We start from the raw sequence: 18,745 nt of genomic DNA, 5'->3' as shown, positions 1-18,745 counted from the left end.
GTATTGAACTCCTCTACCAAAACCCGTTATCAAATCCTGGCGCCCAAGTTATCCTACTACGTGCCAAAACAACATTTTTGTTCCTTCATTACCTAAAAGTTCGAATTTCTGTATCTGGGTTGAAATCGTAAAATTTTTTTTCTAAGCCAATTTTAAACTGATTTTCATAAAACATTATTTTAGAATATATTTTTAAAACAGCATGTTGTGAAAATATATACTTTAATTTGATGTCGAAGTTGGGTAAATGACGAAAAAAATGGAATTTTTGAACTTTGACAGCTTATAAATTCTAGGTGGTTTAACCGAGTTACATGTTTTATACATTGTTGAAAAGGTATATTTATCTACCTATCAGAAACTGTGAAAAAATCAAAAATGGGTAAAAATTTGACGGAGCTAGATTTTTTTCAATGGGTGAAGGTCAAAAAAACCGTTTTTTGCCCCTAACTCCAGATTTTGGGGGTGTCTATTACGTAATTTGAAACGAGCGGCAAGTCAACGATACTGAAAAATCGAAAATGGGTAAAAATTTGACGGAGCTAGATTTTTTTCAATGGGTGAAGGTCAAAAAAACCGTTTTTTGCCCCTAACTCCAGATTTTGGGGGTGTCTATTACGTAACTTGAAACGAGCGGCAAGTCAACGATACTGAAGTAAACGATAGTCACGACAAAGAGCGATTATGTAAAACGAGAAAGTCGTTTGGCCAAACTAAACCAAAAAAAATATTTTTGTTGAGGCTCACATGAATTCTACCAGCAAACGCAATAATATTATGACAGCTAAACGAAAACGAAAGTTAAACGATAGGTAAATGGCAGTCGTAAAGCTTAACGAGTATAGTTGAAGTTAAACGATTATCGTAATACGTAGTCGCATTTCAACGAAAACGAAGTAGTTTCAACGATAATCGTTTTACAAAATAGGGCCCTAGTGCAACTAGCTCTACAAAACGTGATAGGTCTCCGCCCGCGTATATTTTAAAACCTCATTTTTGTAACACCGTGTAATTTATATGTTATCAGAGAGCAAAAACAAAATAACTTGACACTTATCTAATTATAATTTTTGAACAACAACAACATCTTGAAGGTGCTACCTTATCTGCCAAAGTTTTGATTTGACTTAGTTTTTGGCTCAAGTGTATTTTAGAAGAATTACAGATTTTTATATTTCAATACACTGTTTAACGAAAAAAACTAAATTTAAAAATACTTTCTGGTGACCTGATACGTTTTTTAGGGCATATTCAACACAGAACTTAATTTCAGGTACTTTGCGTTGAACCGGTCCAATTACAAAAGGATTACCGTAAAACGTATTTACTTTGCCAATGTATGGGTAGCTTTGGGCGAGTTCATAAATGCAGGACTGCAGCAGTTCTGCAAAATAGAACTTCCAAGGACTGTCTGTTAAAAAATGTATCCAACTTTTGAGAACTATATGTCCTTGTTTCTAAGAACGAGTACTACATTATTCCAAATTCACTCGTAGTATTATCATTTCTTTTTTGCAGCACTGCTGCAGTCCTACATTTATGAACTCACCAATTGCCTCATAGATCAAAAGCGCTTGACGCTTCAGGAATTATGCGTGTTGTATATGAATATTTGTACATATGTACATACATATGTACATAAATAAATAAAATGGAACTCCGAAGAAACATGGAAAATAGCTTTTAATCTAAATTTAAAAAAAAGTCAGAAAATGTATAAATATATATTTAAATTTTATTGAATTCACATCAGCCATAGTTAAACTAAACAATTTTTAATGTTACATTTATTTTGTTTATGGTAAATCGAACGCGATGTTATATTAATAAAAAAAATAATTACTCAATCGAATATGTTACGTATTTTTTTGTCAACTCATCTTGCCCAATTTTTTTCTTTATGTTTTTTCTGTTTTGGCTGAGCTTCTATGATACTGTTTTTTTTTTTTTTTGTGTTTAATTTTACTCTTTTAATAGAGTTTTAATATGAAAAACTTAAAATACGCGACACAAATAAAATTATGAATTCATAACAGACTACGTTTTGCTGCTTTAGGGTAGAGTGTATCGTACATAGGGTACTTCTACATCGTTACCGTCCTCATCATTGCAACAAATTTCAAACACCAACGATCGCTCATGTGATTCAATTCGTTTTTTCGAAACTCGACGAACCACCTCGGTCATTGGCAAAGGCATGCGCTCAGCGCATTTAGCCTTTGGCATGAAGAACGAATACAACATCGATACACCTTGAGACAGCATGGTTATCTTGAGTTTTTCCTTATGTTCGAAGTAATCGAGGAACTCTTGCAGAGTCATCTCGCCCTTGACCTCGAAGCGATCCCACAAGTTCCACTCAACACCGTAGTATGTGTTCTTTTCAGCTGGCAGCGGCTCAGAGAAGCCTAAGAAGGGCAAGGCGAGGTTGATAAAACCGTTCTTGAACTTCGACAGTGGCTTTTGGCTGCAGAAAAAAAAGGTGATGTTAATAATTAGTTTTCGAGTGAAAGAAAAAATTTTAAAAAATCCTTACCCATGCAAAAGCTTAATGACTTCCAGGACAACAAATCCAGAAACCACAGATGTTGTAGTGGCAATGGCTGGAATAATTTTTCCGGCAATCAGCTTGGACTTGTGTCGGTCTGCTGGTGGAATATTGTAGTTGGCAGCACGCAGATTCGACGATGCTACGATAAAGTCCATGTGCAAGTTGTTATCATCGTCTTTTTCAAATTCAAGAGGTGTGATTTTGAAGTTCAGTTTTCCTAGATTTGTTAACTCGGTAAGTATCTTGTTGACACGATCTTGGTCAACTTCGCTGTCATTGTCGAATTGATTGTTCGAAGAAGCATTCTCGTTCACTTCAATTTTAACGCCTGAACGTGGTTTAAATTCGGGAACCTTTCAAAAATGATAACATAATTATTATAAGTATTTATTTTAAAAATAAAAAAGGTAAATAAGTAACTACAACTTACATGGACTTTCGAAACAAGTTCTGCTACTGCCTTTCTGTCACGAACTTGGGGAATTCCGTATACTTCAGCTCTGAGATTTGCACCAGCATAAATGTAATCTAAATGCAATGGTTCATTGACATCAAATGTAAGTGGTTCTGGACAACGTTTTGGTCCGGACCAGAATGGTTGGCCACTTGAAGTGACTTGATCCGGCGGGAAGTTAAACAGAAGCTGTTTAATTTGATTGGAGTACTGCTCCTGCCAGTGCAGACGAGCCCATTTCACACAATCAGCAAAATCTTTTGGTTTATCATCGATAAGAGCAACCTAAAAGTAAGAAAAAACGTAAATATAAATTTTCTATATTTCTTATTTTTGTTCCTTAAGAGAAGCATTTACTATCGCCAGTCTGGACATAAAGCCCAAGTTCATAAGATAAAAAAAAGAACGTTCTTGAACTTTCTTGAGAAAACGGTTGCAGTTTTGCTTCACGACCGGTGAACTAGTTCAAATGCAAAATGCACGGCCATTTCTTTAACTCAGGCCGTGTGTGAATTGGGTTACATATTTAATCTCTGTTAAATTTTTGAAACTATTGAGGTGAACACAAAAAATTTCAGCTGCCAAAAATTTAATGGGCTCTGGGACCTGGTTAAATTTTTATCTACAGAGGTTAAATTTTTCACAGAAAGATTAGCAATTTTTTTAAAAATAATCAAAAACTGAAAATTAAGAATGGAAATTGAGAAAGAAATAAAACTTTATAAGTGTGTATCAAGGGAAAAATAATATTCTTTGATATATTTTATTTTATTGATGATGAAAAAAATTGGAAATGCATGAGAATCAAAAATAAAATTCACAGAACAACGCGTGTTGAAAGTTTGTATATTGTAAAGATTTTGACACCATTAATTCTTTTGTTTTGCAGCTTAAACAAATTACACTGGTCAACAAGGTTTTTGTTACAGACACCAAGGGTGCTGAGCTCGAATCCGAAGTCAGAACAATTCTACCACATCACGTTTTTGAGATAATCCCGTTAGAAAATCGAAAATGCCGCTTTTTTACCAGTTTTCGAGATTATTTCTTAGCTTTTGGTTATTTGTTTTAAATAAATTTGTAACGGTTTCTAATAGAACTAAATCTTGTCTTTCTAAATCCATTTAAATCTTTTAAAAATCTCTTATCTTCTTCGAGAAATCTGAAATTGAAATCAACGTGTTTGGTATATCTCATATTTATTTGCTTTTAATAGTAAATCTTGAAATGTTCTTTGCCAATCGCTTTCAAATTTTGACACAACGTTTCATTTACATTCCAGTAAGTTCTTATCTTGTTTTTAACAAGAAAAAAAATTATATTTTTCTCACTAGTAATTATTTAGTATAAGTATCTAACACGGTCACGCTTTGATGTATCTCACTGCGATTCACCACCTTCGCAAATATAAAAACTTGCAAGATTCTAAATGGAACGTTGTGTCAAAATTTGAAAGCGATTGGCAAAGAACTTTTCGAGATTCGCTATTAAAAGTAAATAAATATGAGATATACGAAACACGTTGATTTCAATTTCAGATTTCTCAAAGAGGATAAGAGATTTTTAAAAGATTTAAACGGATTTAGAAAGACAACATTTAGTTCTATTAGAAACCATTACAAATTTATTTAAAACAAATAACCAAAAGCTAAGAAATAATCTCGAAAACTGGTAAAAAGCGGCATTTTCGATTTTTTAACAGGATTATCTCAAAAACGTGATGTGATAGAATTTTTTTGACTTCGGATTTGAGCTCAGCACACCAAAATCCTATAGAAAAGTATACCTTGGTTTCTGTAACAAAAAAAAAGTTTAATTTTGTTGACCAGTGTTATTTAACCACGTCTAAAACTTATCCCAATTCACACAGCTAAAGAGTTAAATTTTTTACAGCTGACAATTTTTTTATTCACCTCAATAGTATCAAAAATTTAGACGAGGTTAAATATTTAACCCAATTCACAAAAGGCCTCAGATAATAAGGTAAAAACTTTTAATTTGAGCATGAATGGTTATGCATCCTATATTTTTTTTTTGTAACGAATAAAAATATTCCTTTCCGTTATTTTGTTAATTGAATGCGTGAACATCACAGAGTTCGTGAGACAGTTGAATTTCAAATGTGTACCAGGAAGAAGTGTCAAATATTAGCTGTCCGGATGCGAGTTCCAACGATGAGGTTGGATATTGTGATAAAACAAGTCAAGCGAACGAGTACCATCACGAAACGAAACTGGAAAACCTGGGTTAAGTAAGACTACTGGCGGACATGCATTCTTAGATCAAAAAAGCAAGATATCAATTTTTTGAGTTCTGAAAGTACCATCAACTTAATTGTTTAACATCGTTCTTGTAGCAATTTTCTGCTAAATTGATTTGGGAATGCTTCTTTTCATTCAAACACGAAAGTGATTCTCAAAAATTTATTTCGGAATTTGGAAGTCTTAAATACATGAGGAATTTGGAAGTCTTAAATACATTTTTTTTTAAATAGAGTACGAACAGCTCAATTGGTATTGCCATGTTCAAAGGAGAGACCCTGAAAATACTGTCAAAGAGGCAATATCAAACTACGTCCCGATTCGTTTAATTTGTGGTACAACATTTCAATAAGGAACAAAGCTAGTGACTAACAACTCTCAACCTCTCTTGTGTGCGCGTAACTAATTTGCAAGAATGGATTGAAAGGCGTCTACAATTTACCGACGATTCCGAACATTATTAGAGAACCACTTTTTCATGACAATGATACTCTTGGAGCATTCACTAAATTACCGCAAAAGGCAGTATCCCTGAAAAAAATTTAGTAGATGGAGTCTGGGACAGGAACCCAGACCTCTGGTGTCTACGATGCGACACGACTGCAAAGTAAGAACAAATGTAGGCTAGCTAGGGATCTTACTGTCTGCCCGAGATCCATCTTGGACCGTTAACATAAGTAAACTCCTGGTACAATAAAATGCAAAAACACCAGCACTTAGTTGGACATTGAGATATAACGATTAATGAACCGAATTAGGATGTCGAGTTCTAAACTGTTAAAAAAGTGTGTTAATCTCAATCTCAGGAAGAGTAAGTACTTGGTGTCACTGAGCACAAAAGCATTTCATCATCAATTCAGCGGATAAAACATCACAATGGACGGATATGATGAACAAAAAGAAGTGTGAATCGCTTTTGATATCCGATTTACTTGTGGGAAATAAAAAGAAAAGCAACCTGGAATGTTTATGTTCAATCGGGCTGGAATAATTTTGTCATGTGAATGGAAAAATGGAATGATGTTTTTATCCCATATTTGTTTTTTGAAATAATCAAAGAGAAAATGGTCGAGTTATCGACGATCCGCGGAGATTTTTAGAATGTCAACCAAAGAATGCGCAGCTTTTTATCGCTGTTATTGGGGCTAAATGGCATTGACACAGTAAAACCCTTTGTAAAAGATTCTGGTAGAATACCTTATTGTGTGAGATGTAGGTATGGACATTGGGTCGTATGCAAAAAGATGATTAAGAGCTTGATTTCATTTTTTTTTTGCTTATGGCACATTCTCAAGAAAAAATTCTTGTGGAGTAGTTTAAAAAAATAATCACAAAATATTTGAATTGGGTTTGCTAAATTTTAACGATGGTGAATTTATTTTTACAACCTTGTATGTAGTTCAATAGCAATTCTATGAAGCTGGCTTATTCACGTGAATATTGGAATACCGAACAATATTACCGATATAACCTATATTTCTTTACCTTGGTTGAACTTCTTTTGAGGACTTTATGGGCTAGTGTATTATTTGAAGTTTTCAAAAATAAAATATGATTTACGACTTACCTTAACAGATTCTAAGATATCCAATGGCTGAATGCCGGGCAATTTTATAATTCTCTCAATAAAACCAGGATCCGAAATGTACTGTGAAGCATTTTCAGCTGCTTGACGGAATACCCCTTCGAATGTATCACGAGCCCATTGCAAAGTATGTTCAATTGCATTTGGGAAATTCTTCAATGTACAAATGGGTATGCTCTTCTCTGGGGGATCCTGAGATGAGCTATAGGACTCTGTTTGAAATGGCACGATTACTTGCACATTACCCATTGTGCCCAAAGTTCCAGAATCAACCAATGGTATGCGATTAAATACGCATTTACGATCCATGTAAATACGGGCATCAACATTATCCAGGGCATTGGCTACACCATCTAACTTGCCAAAGAACTCTTCCGAAAATACCTTTTCGGTTTCAACACCAACACGTAATTCATATGCGGTTACTTTCACATCATTATTCATCCGCTTAATAGCGGTGGCAGCGGTCAACGCTTTTGATTTTTGAACGTCCTTGGGACGGAACAAAAATTGCCTGTTTAAATTCGACTTTTCAATGAGATCCATATCGGTGATGACAATTTCACCCTTGCCCGAACCTACACCAACCATGGCAAAGTTCTTGAGTAGCTCACAACCAATGGCACCAGCTCCCACAATGAAGTATCTAAGAAAAAAATGATCTCATTTAAAAAAAAGTGTTCAATCTCAAGAAATAGATTATATACTTACTTGATGTCTCCAAGTTTATCTTGGAAGTTCTTTCCGAAAATTGCAATTTGAGCATCGTAACGAGAGCCAATTGGTTGGGCATCTGCCTCCGAGATATCTTCATCGGGTAAACATTCAATAGCATCAAAATACAAGAACTGGAAAATTGGTGTAAATTTGCCACTGCAACCCTTCAGCACCTCCTGAGCGACTATGCCACCAAGTGCAGCATCGATGGGGCAACAATTACCGGCGCAAGTCTTCGAAAAGGTCAGCACGAGCTTTTCATTGATATCGGGATTAACCGATTTACAGAGTTGAAGGAATTTTTGAGCGTCATCGTTGTTCCAAGGACGTGGACAGTTGCCAGTTTCTTCGATAAATTTCTGCAATGCTGCAAATGCTGTATGCAAAGTTCCAGGATGATCGAATTTGGCAAAGTCAGCAATGAGGAAGTCGGGTTCCTTCTCTGCTTCAGCCAGAGGTTTGAAGTCAACAGTTTTTGGCATTTTGACTTGAGTTACAATTCCACCTCTAATATATTCACTATTGGCGCTAGTATCGCCAATACTGAATGTATACGGTCCGAGTACATTGATTTTCAGAGGTTGACAACCATTCAGCTCGGTCATTCCTTGGACTTCCGAAAAGGTAACGTAATCACCATCATTGAGTCCGTGACGTGTCTCATCTAGACATGTAACAACACCTTGCGCATCTTTGGTGATTCCAGCCACCATAGTTGAAAGTGGTTGTTGACCATCTTGGTCGTAGATGGTGAAATTTTCACCGAAATCGCAGAATATTTTTGTGAAGAGACCACGGCTCTCGGCGATAATCAATGCAATGTTATTTTCATGGGCAAACTTTCCAATGCGTTGTTGCTCGTCAGCATTTGAGTTTGTTAAGACGACTACACGGAACTGCTTTAGGAAATCATCAGTTAGATCACCTGTATATGCAGTGGTGCGCACATAATTATTCAACTCAGCCAACTGGCCACAAGAGGCCTCGGCGCGATTCTTTCCAACATCGGCCTCACTCAAATAGAACTGAGAAGACAAATCACGAATCTGAAACATCAAAAAAGAGAAACAATTATTGTAATTAGCTAAGCAACAACAAACTGTTGTTTTTCTTTTGTTTGTAAATGACTTAGGTTGAGTCATATGCGTAATTATTGTGTTAACATGTTTACCTGTGGGGAAGCACTTTATGCGCAGTATAAAAGATGTATTTTTATTTTGTTAAAATCAGACCAGATGTGAATCGGAGAAAAAATAAATGTCATTCACCTGTACTTTGCATTATTTCGTCAGTAAACAAAAAAAAACAGAATTTTTTTTTTTTTCAACACAAAACAAAAAAAACATCACCCAGCGTAAAATTAATCGCCTGACATCACACATAAACTTGTTTACGTGTAAAGACAATATTGCATCAAATGTGTTTCGTATATAATACTCCCTTGTTTGTGGATATACTTGGTTATAAATTATAATAGATGCATTTTTATTGATAAATTTATAATTAGAATACCTACGTTGCTATGTTTGATTATAATGGCGATCGCTTTATTTTATTTTTCAAAATGTTGAGAATAGAAATGGTTGATTACTTAAAAAACAGTTATGATACAATTGAAAGGTTAAATACAAGTCTAGTCTACGTCTACGTGTTATGTAATAATGAATAATTCTACCTCCAAAATCAATATAAATTTCTTAATACATTGCAGCGTCAATTCTACTGAGTACTGCACCCTCTACTCTGAGTCTAGGTAGGTACAAATTTTACTAAGGTGAAGGTGACGCAGGAATGACAAAATTTTTTCCTATGGTTCGTGTTGAATGCCAACTCAATCCTGGTGTAATGATAACGATACGAAGACGCTAGTTAGAATTTTTATTTTCTAAAAGAAATTTTGCTTGTCGTTTTCGTTACATACAATAACAGACAAGTTTTTCATATTTTTTTTTCTAAATAAGTCAAATAAAAGAATCTCCATAACTCTCATAATTGGTATAGACGTGTGTAGGTCATGTGTATCACATTTGCACCAGAAATATTTTTGATGCAAAAGCATCACTGCGTTAATGAATTCAGCCCTAAAATGTAAGCTCTATCACTAAGGAGGTTTCGGATTCCAGCTACATTATATAAGATAAGACATTCTCAGTTATTCAAAAATCAATTAACATAAAGTATTTGATAAGTAGGTAATTTGTGTTCTGCATTAAAAATAAATTTCACTTTATAAAAAATTGCTATCCCCTTCTGATTGATGTACAGCTATGGACAAAGAAATAGCACACTTTTGATTTTTCTTACAAAAATTGCATTTATTTGGGACCTTTTAACTTATATATTATAATTTTTACATCAGGGCATGCATTAGCTTATGGGAATTCATAAAATTAATAATTATAAATTATTTTATTTCAATTCAATTTTTAAAAATATAATATCTAGAGAATACCCTTTTTTCTTGTGGACAAAGAAATAGCCCACATTCCGAAAATCATAAAAATAATCATTTCTAAGCAAAAATTCTTACAATTTCCAATAAATTCAATACAACTAAGTTAGTAACTTGTTAGTAGACCACAGTTTTTCAAAGTTCCTTCGCACCTCTTTGGTAAACTTTCAACTAACGTCTGGTATCCACTTTGTGGAGTACGGCACCACGCTTCTTTGATTCTGGCCCAAAGATCGTTTGAATTTTTGAATTTCCTTTTCCCACGCTTAACCTTGACATCAATTTATAAGTTTTCTATGGGGTTAAGATTGTGAATTTGAGATGGCTAGGTGCAAACATCGATTTTTTCGTCCGAAAACCTATCTTGTACTATTTCTGATGCATGTTTGGGTGATTGTCATGTATGAATATCTAATTAACTGGCGAGAAATATGGTTCCTCGGTATTCTAATGTAATATTAAGACAAAAGAATTTATCAATTCTGCCATCCACCTAACCAATGGGTCCTTACCATGCCAGGAAAATGCGCCCCAGACCATCAAATCCTATCCTCTTAGTTTCATCATCTTGAGATAATACTTTGGCTTGTCCTTTTAACATTTTAGGCGATGGACAAATGTTTTGTCATCGGTTCCAATGCGGTTAACCTTTATTTCATCACTCCAAAAGACTCTCATTCAAAACTGCATGTTTTTATTCAGATGTTTTATAGCTAATGTTAGGTGATCTTTCATGTGTCTTTTTATATCATTGGATTTTTCTTGCTTACCTGTCTGTACAACTCAGCATCATTAAGTATCCTTCTTAAAAGTCTGCTTGACACTTTTTTCGCCGAATTCTATATTTACTTCAGGCAAAATCGTGCGAGATGACTTAAAAGGCCCACATTTGCGTGTTTCTTTGTGATCGCTCTATCCACTCGTATGGAAGTTTTGCGGGGAAGAAGTTAACGCAATTTAATTTCAGAGTTTAAATTTCTATTTGCTCTTTCCAAATAAATGGCTTTATCCATCATTTATTCGAAAAATTTAGAGTTTAAGCTAATTAAGAAGGATTTTTCCCTTGACTATGAGGCTCGAAAGTAATTCTCCCTTTTTTCGCAGTTTAATGATGTTTTCTGCCTATTTTTTTCAAAAATACTTGTTAATTAAATAGTAGCAATAAAATGAATGCATTTTCGTCTACAACTTTTGAACGCGGAATAAAAACTTTACGGTTAAACAAATGTGTGCTATTTCTGTGTCCACTAGCGAAAGAGACAGAAAAAGCATTATATTGCTAGTGCAAATAAATATATAAAATAACGGTACTTTTAAGATATTTTTGTCTCCATCACTTTATTTCGATAATATACCAAAAGAAAAAAATTTATAAAAAGCATTCCTAATATCTAAAATTCGATTCGCATGATTTTTCTCAATAGTGTGCTATTTCTCTGTCCATGGCTGTATTTTATTTTGCTTTTTATTCGTGCGTATTTTTATAGCCTATTTTATAAAAATTCTTTCTGTTTTTAAATGAAACTGTACATTTTTAATTGTAATTCGACTTAAAAAAATATAATTTTAAAAAACTTTCAAAAACAGAAAATTTGGTCAAGTATCATTTTAAGAGTGTACTTTTATCAAGAAACAAAAGATGAATTAGATTGAAAGAGTGGATTGCTAATTAAACGTGTTGAAAAAGTTTCGAACTGTTTTGAATGTACATGAAAGAGAAGCCCAGAACTGTGTTGTGAATTATGCATATAACTTAAATTGGTTTTACCCTTTCCTTATCAAGTAGAGAAGTCCTATAGCTTTATCAAACCGCTTTTCAGAGACAATCGTAGTAATTTATTCCCTGTACTTCAATACTTCTTTTATTTAACATTAAGATTTGTTAATGTTTTTTTTTTACTTACTTAATACCTCTTGTTATGCATCCACGTTTTGAGAATCTACATCCTAAAAGTGAACTCAGATGTTTTTTTTTTAATTTGACTCATAAATATGTGCATCTCACGTAAACCATTCAATCTGGGCATACAAATATTGAGTGTGTTCAAACAGCTAAGAAAAAGGTACCGGATAGCATTTTGCAGTAGTAGTAGTGATATATGTATCTATCATATTATTATTTTAACATCCTGTTTGCAGGATTAAAGACTACTACTTTATTTCAATAACTCAAAATTTGTGATTTTTTTAGTTATGACCGCATTCAAGTAAATGAGCAATATGTATGTACACTTGCAAGATTTTTTATTTGAATTTTAAAATTTTGTGAAAAAAAAAATGCTAGGAATTTGAACTTCAACCTACAATTGAATTATTGTGTAAAATAAGACGTTCTTTTAGTTTTGTGTTGCTTAATCAATGAACAAGATTTTTAAGTCAAAATCTTTATGGGTAAACTTTCGGTTATCTCGGGTTTTTCAATAAGTCTAATAACAACAAAAACAATTTTTTAATTTAATTTTATTCAATTTACACCCTAATAAGAACTATAAAACAAGTCCTTTAAAACACTATTCTGCATTTTGTTTCATGCTCAGATCTCAAGAGAATATGTGGCGCTTTAGGATGAAAAATTGTAGGTATTCCCATTCAGGATTATAAAAATCTTCGAAAAAAGAAGAAATTTGCAAGTATACTATGTATGTCCTTCCATTTTTAGACTTAAGCTTTTTGGACAAAATAATTGTATTTATAGTCTATAAAAACTAAAACCAGAAAAAATTAAAACTTAGCTCTTTCTGAAATTACTTGATTGAAGGACTATGGATTTGACTTATTACATTTGTCCTGAGAAAAACTACAGATCTATGCAATGAAAGTTTTTGATATCACTTAAAAGCTATTTATTGGTAAGTGTACCTATATACCTATTCGGTTACCAATATTTTTTATAATAAAAGTCATGTTGAATTACTCCGAAAATGCACAATGAACACAAATTGGGTGCGGAATCACGATTGCCAGTTTTTATGTTTAATGTTGGCCATTAAATCAAAGTTTTAAAGTAAAATCTTTTTATTTTTAAGTTGTAGGTAGGAATATCACATAAAATTGCAATAGACATCGCCTTTTTGGCTCATATAAAAAATGATACAAATGTACCTTTTATTGTGTAAACAATAAAACCCAAACCCAATCCAAGATTATTTATACAGAGAAAACTGAAAGTGAAAACTCCATCAAAATGAATAGGTATATGGTGAACAGAAAAATCAATAAAAAATCTGCAACAAAAACATAACACTCGAGTCAATTCAAGAAATAAAAAAATATATATATGATATGAAAATGTTGTTTTCAGAAAAAATTTCCGAAGTTGCGGGCTCCCATCAAATACACATAATCATAATTACTTCAACACACTCACAAAAAAACAAATCGCATACAAACATTATTTTTGTGGACTTATATTTACCGGTGAGTGAAGAAAAAAACCAACAAAACGTGAGATATTTTTAGAGTGTGGTACTCATTTTTTCGGTTTCCATGAAAATATATAAGTAATTCAACTGCACAAAACAAAAAAGTTGAATGTATATTTTTGGGTACAAAAATTAAGTGCAATTGCTTTGAATAAATTGGCCATCACACAGCCACCGACGCAACTCCACAATGTGCCCCCAAATCGACCGACACCAGAAGGAAAGAACAATATCGATTAATCGCGGTGAATTTTACTAATCTAACCTCACAACACAAAAACCCAACGACAATGATGATGATAAAAAATGAAAAAAAAAAAAAAGAAATAAGTTTTTCTTCTTTTTTTTGCGCTCCCTTGTCACCCCACCAAAATGAATCATCAGAAAAAAAAAATTGAAAAAAAGCAAATTACAGATCATTGGAAAGAACATTTGCAAAAATAATAAAAATTGGACAAAAGAAAAAATTGACTTAAGACAAAAATATATATTTATTTAAATAAAAAAAAAAAACTTACCGTGCACGAGACCTTATCATGCAATGTGATCGATTTCACGCCACCAAGAATTACGTTCTTGGCTATTTCCAGGCCGAGGCCACCCAATCCAGATACAAGAATATCCGAATTGGCCATTCGACGCATTGCATCGTGACCGAGGACATACAATTGGCGCGAGTAAAGTGCCTCGTCGATATCGCCTGCAGAGCTATTTCCACTATTTGCCATAGTTGATGTTCCTGTTTTTTCTGCTGCTGAAGAATCCTTTTCTTTGGTTGCCCTGCTACTTGCTCCTTGTTCCGCCGACGAAGATGATGAAACGTTAGCTGCACAAGTACTGTCTTTTCTGCTGCTGCTGTTAATAATATTGTTGTTGCTGTTCGACGACGAGTTGGAATTGGTGGAATTATTATTGGTGGAAGAACTGCTATTCGTGTTGGAGCTTGAAATGGCCGAAGAAGACGAACAAGATGATTGTGCTGCTTTCGACGACAAAGAATTTAACGAAACAGAAGAGGATGACGATACTTCGCCAACAATCGTGCTGCTTACGGCTTCTATTGCCGTTGCTGATTGTTGTCGGGGGGTGGTAGTGGTTGAAGTTGGATTAACTTCAAATCCTTTATCAAGATTACTACAACTGCTACTAGTTGGAGTAGCTGATGATGGTGTTGTGCTTTCCTCAGCGGCTACTGAGGCGGTGGCGTTTGCTTGCTCGTTAGCAAGCAGCTTCCGCTTTTTGGCGGCTGGGGGCTCAACGGAATTATCGATAAATTCAGTACTAGACATCGGGTGGCACCAGGAGCGGTTTTGAATCAATTTTGTTCTAGTTGTCTCGCTCCTACTTATGGGCAAAGTATATAGTTCTTTTAAAAAAAAAGTGACAAATAAAAAACTTTCTTTGTTCCTCCTCCAGGGGGAGAGAGAGCAAGTAGGTAGATATTTAACAAAAAAAAACGAAAACTAAAAAAAAAACGCTTTCAAGGCAATTTTTTTTCTTTTTGAAACGTATTTCAAACAAAAATCAAGTTTAGAAGACGAAAAGAAAATTCGAGAATGCAAAACTGATTACGCTTTGTTGTGTAATTTACATGAGCAATATGTAAATGTTTTAATTTCTTTTATTAGAATCTTAGACTACTCTATGACACACACAAACCCGTCGTCGTTGTCGTCTCAGACTGTGAATGTGAATGCGAATATGAGAATCTTTTGTCTGAGAGTCTGACTCGATTCGCAATTTTTTTTAATGGATTATATTTTGGGTATGTCAATTTCCAATGCCAATGAATGTTTATTAACAGTGAATTGATTGAGATTTTATCACTTTAATATAAAATCAAAAGTGAATATTGTAATATATCGAAAAAAGACAAGAATTTATTGGGGATGGCGAGAGAACAACGAAGCACTCACTCGAGAAAAACTATTTAATTTCTCCCAACACAGATAGAACATAGAACGAACACACAAAAAAAAAGAATTAAAATGAATTAACAGACAACGACCAGGGGTAGAAAAGAGACAACTGGAGAGTTTTGTTGGAGTAGAAAAATGTGCTCGTCGCTATTTTTTGCACGCTGATGGGCGCCGGTGTAATTTCGCAAACTCAACGTATGATTTTTGTATTGAAATGTTGGTAGTACAAAGTGAGGTGACATCTGGGTTTTCGAGAAAGAAACTTTTGACAAGGAAATTGTAATAGTTGGGTTGGAGAAATAAAGGCGTGTTCATGGAACATTAGCCGCTTTTCGTTGGAGGAGGAGAATATTAAGAGTAGATTTGTAGATCTAGTACTACAATCGACAAATGAGGTCTGTTTGGGTTCGTTTTGGACAGAAATATGAAATATCTGTCAAATTTTGAAGAGTGGCGATGAAATCTTGTCAAAGAAAGAAAAATTGTGCCCAAGTACTCAAACGCTTTTAGGACATCAATGCCAACAACTGATTGATGATAGTTTCAATTATGTCTATTAATAACACCGGCACACAAAAAAAAAAGTGTCATGTACCAGAAACCAGACCTATCTTTCTATATGTTTTTGGACACGCTGAATCCGAATTTCAAGTCCGTTTGGCCCTGTCACCCTCCAGTTTTGAGCTGTGACTGCATTTCGTTTGAATTTGCATGACTTTTGTGGAGTTTTTTGCATTTTTCTCAAAACTAGAGGGGTGTTCGGGCAAAACGGACTTGAAATTCGAATTCAGAGCGTCCAAAAACATATAGAAAGATAGGTCTGGTTCCTTGTACATGAAACTTTTTTTTTTGTATGCCGGGGATGAAAGCGACATGTCGCGAAAGTGCCAGCACACAAAAAAAAAGTTGTATGTACCAGGAACCAGACCTATCTTTCTATATGTTTTTGGACCCGCTGAATCCGAATTTCAAGTCCGTTTTGCTCGGTCACCCTCCAGTTTTGAGAAAAATGTAAAAAATACCCCAAAAAAGGCAAAAAATCTTCCTTTTTTTTAGTTTTTTCCATTTTACTCAAAACTGGAGGGTGACAGGGACAAACGGACTTCAAATTCAGATTCAGCGTGCCCAAAAACATATAGAAAGATAGGTCTGGTTTCTGGTACATGACGCTTTTCTTATTTTGTGTGCCGGTGAATCGAACTTAGAAAAATTGTTATTTTTCTTTTATTTTTCATATTGATTAAAAAAAAAACAACTTGTTTTAGGTTTTGTTACTGTAGTAAAAATAATACTATTGCTTTCAAAAAGACAACATAGGGCTTTTAAGCAAGAAGTGCTCAAAAGTCGAACTGTCCACTTTGATGAACTTGACATTTTTGTTTCTCCATTAGAAATCATTTTTGTTATGTTTTTTAACAAAAAAATCAATTTGACAAGAAAGAGTTTTTTAACAGTCAGGAACAATTTAGAACAATAAATTCATACTAAAATTAATTTAACACCCGAGTTTTATTAAATTTAAAATTTGTTTCTGTCATGTTCATCAAGGTTGGGGATGTCAGATATTTGGCTTTGACAGATTCTTTTACATCCCTATTCTATTAATAGGTCTGTTTGGGTTCTTTTTGGACAAAATATGAAAACTGTCAAATTTTAAGGAGTGGGGATAAAATCCTCTTAGAGAACGCAAAATTGTTCAAAAGTGTGAAAAATATGAAAACATTTTTTTTTTCAAACAATTTTTTATTATTTTTGCTTCAAATATTAATATATTTTAAGCATTTAACCACTAAAACTTAATAAATTAATATAAAAACACAAAAAAAAACCTACACCGCCATGTTTGTAGTTTGTTTTTTTTCTATCAAAAAATTTAAACAACACAAATTGAAAAAAAAAACGAAAAATATTAAAACACGTCAAACACTTTTTTTTTATAATAGCCCTGCTCCATTGAAGGTGGTAGTTTACTCGTGAGTAGAAATCTAGTACAACAACTACACATTCCTATCTCCTCGAGTAGAAGATCTTGTGTTAATTCTAGTACTAGATCTACTCATGAGTAAACTACCACCTCCAATGGAACGGGGATAATTTTTACTTCGAATATTATAATATATTTTGAGCACTATAGTGCCACTAAAACGCAATAAATTAAAATTAAAACACAAGAAAAAACCACACCGCCATGTTTATAGTTTGTTTTGTTTATGTTGTGCGACAAGACCAAATATGTAAAACAGAGAAAGCACTACCTTTTGACAGATTTCAGATTTTTGTCAGAACAAATTTTTTGGGTAGAAAATCGCAAGAAGGGGAACTTATTTTCTCTCTCGCTGCCATCTTTTTTGTGAAAAAAAGCACAATTTCAGAGTACCCAAACAGGAATTGGGTTAGAAAAGTTGAAAAAAGTAAAAATATTTCTGTTTTAGGCAGTACCCAAACGAAATGGTAACGGAGTTACGAATAACAGAGTTACGCGCGACAGAGTTACGGCCGTCAAAGTTACGCGAAACCGAAGTTACGAAAAACTAGAGTTACGGATTCTAAAGTTATGTTAAGCTATGACATGTGATTTTTGGGTTGGCAACAATTGCAACAACAGTTCACCACACCAAAATAACGTCTGTAAAAAAGGGGTAGTTTGGTTATTATTTTAATATAAATAATAACAAAGTGGGTATTACAAAATACGCTATGAATAATTATATTAATTAATAGAAAAAAAAAAATACGTATTTGCAATATTAGTTGGACAAATAAGAAGTTAAATTCAATTATGTCCCCCAAACTTAGGTACATAAGTATACTCATGTTTTTTTCTATTTCAACGTTTTTGCGATCTTCTTGGGGCCAGTTGTACAAACGTGGTTCAGCCTCGGATCAGGAATTTAACCCACCGATTTCGGTGGATTAGCTGCGGGTCAACGTCGGTTCAAGCATGAATGTGGCTATTTCTACATATATTAACCTTGAACCAGTGCTAAACTTCAGACTTGCTACCGATTTCAGAAAATAAAAGTTGCTGATCCATGGATTAAACATTTGTACAACTGGCCCTTACAAAAACAAAACCATATATGTATATCTATACCTATCCAATCAAAATTTTACAAGATTAAATAACACCCATTTTCGCTTTACTCATTTAGTTCTGACAAATGTGAAAAATGTTAATCTCTTGTTTGTATTTCCATAATTCCATGTCGTTCCTCGCAATTGTTGCCAACCCAAAAATCACATGTCATAGCTTAACATAACTTTAGAATTCGTAACTCTAGTTTTTCGTAACTTCGGTTTCGCGTAACTTTGACGCTCGTAACTCTGTCGCCAGTAACTCTAGTATTCGTAACTTCGTCGGTTTCCCTACCCAAACAGATCTAA

The 18,745-nt window shown here is 33.9% G+C and overlaps 2 protein-coding genes across 2 annotated transcripts in view; one reads left to right on the top strand and one right to left on the bottom strand.

The window, feature by feature from the left end:
* The window catches only part of LOC129917873 (sodium-dependent nutrient amino acid transporter 1-like), a 268,552-nt gene that overhangs the window by 111,388 nt on the left and 138,419 nt on the right, over positions 1 to 18,745 (top strand). The window lies entirely within an intron of this gene.
* On the bottom strand, positions 1,716 to 15,415 carry LOC129917865 (ubiquitin-like modifier-activating enzyme 1). Its single transcript, XM_055998053.1, has 6 exons — positions 13,961 to 15,415; positions 7,563 to 8,614; positions 6,834 to 7,497; positions 2,982 to 3,290; positions 2,537 to 2,904; positions 1,716 to 2,467 (listed from the first exon to the last, which is right to left on the bottom strand). Exons 1-6 carry the CDS (start codon positions 14,729 to 14,731, stop codon positions 2,053 to 2,055), a joined length of 3,579 nt encoding a protein of 1,192 aa, XP_055854028.1. The 5' UTR covers positions 14,732 to 15,415; the 3' UTR covers positions 1,716 to 2,052.

This window comes from Episyrphus balteatus, chromosome 4 (assembly GCF_945859705.1).
Source record: "Episyrphus balteatus chromosome 4, idEpiBalt1.1, whole genome shotgun sequence".
NCBI lineage: Eukaryota > Metazoa > Arthropoda > Insecta > Diptera > Syrphidae > Episyrphus > Episyrphus balteatus.
The sequence above is the reverse complement of the archived record's forward strand: the minus strand, read 5'-3'. Positions and strand labels throughout refer to the sequence as shown.

Excerpts from the sequence above, each read along its gene's own strand:
- LOC129917865 (XM_055998053.1), bottom strand. The coding sequence starts at position 14,731 with ATGTCTAGTACTGAATTTATCGATAATTCCGTTGAGCCCCCAGCCGCC. Across the intron at positions 8,615-13,960 it reads ATGATAAGGTCTCGTGCACG|ATTCGTGATTTGTCTTCTCA; the intron begins GTAAGTTTTTTT and ends TTGATGTTTCAG. Across the intron at positions 3,291-6,833 it reads ATATCTTAGAATCTGTTAAG|GTTGCTCTTATCGATGATAA; the intron begins GTAAGTCGTAAA and ends TCTTACTTTTAG.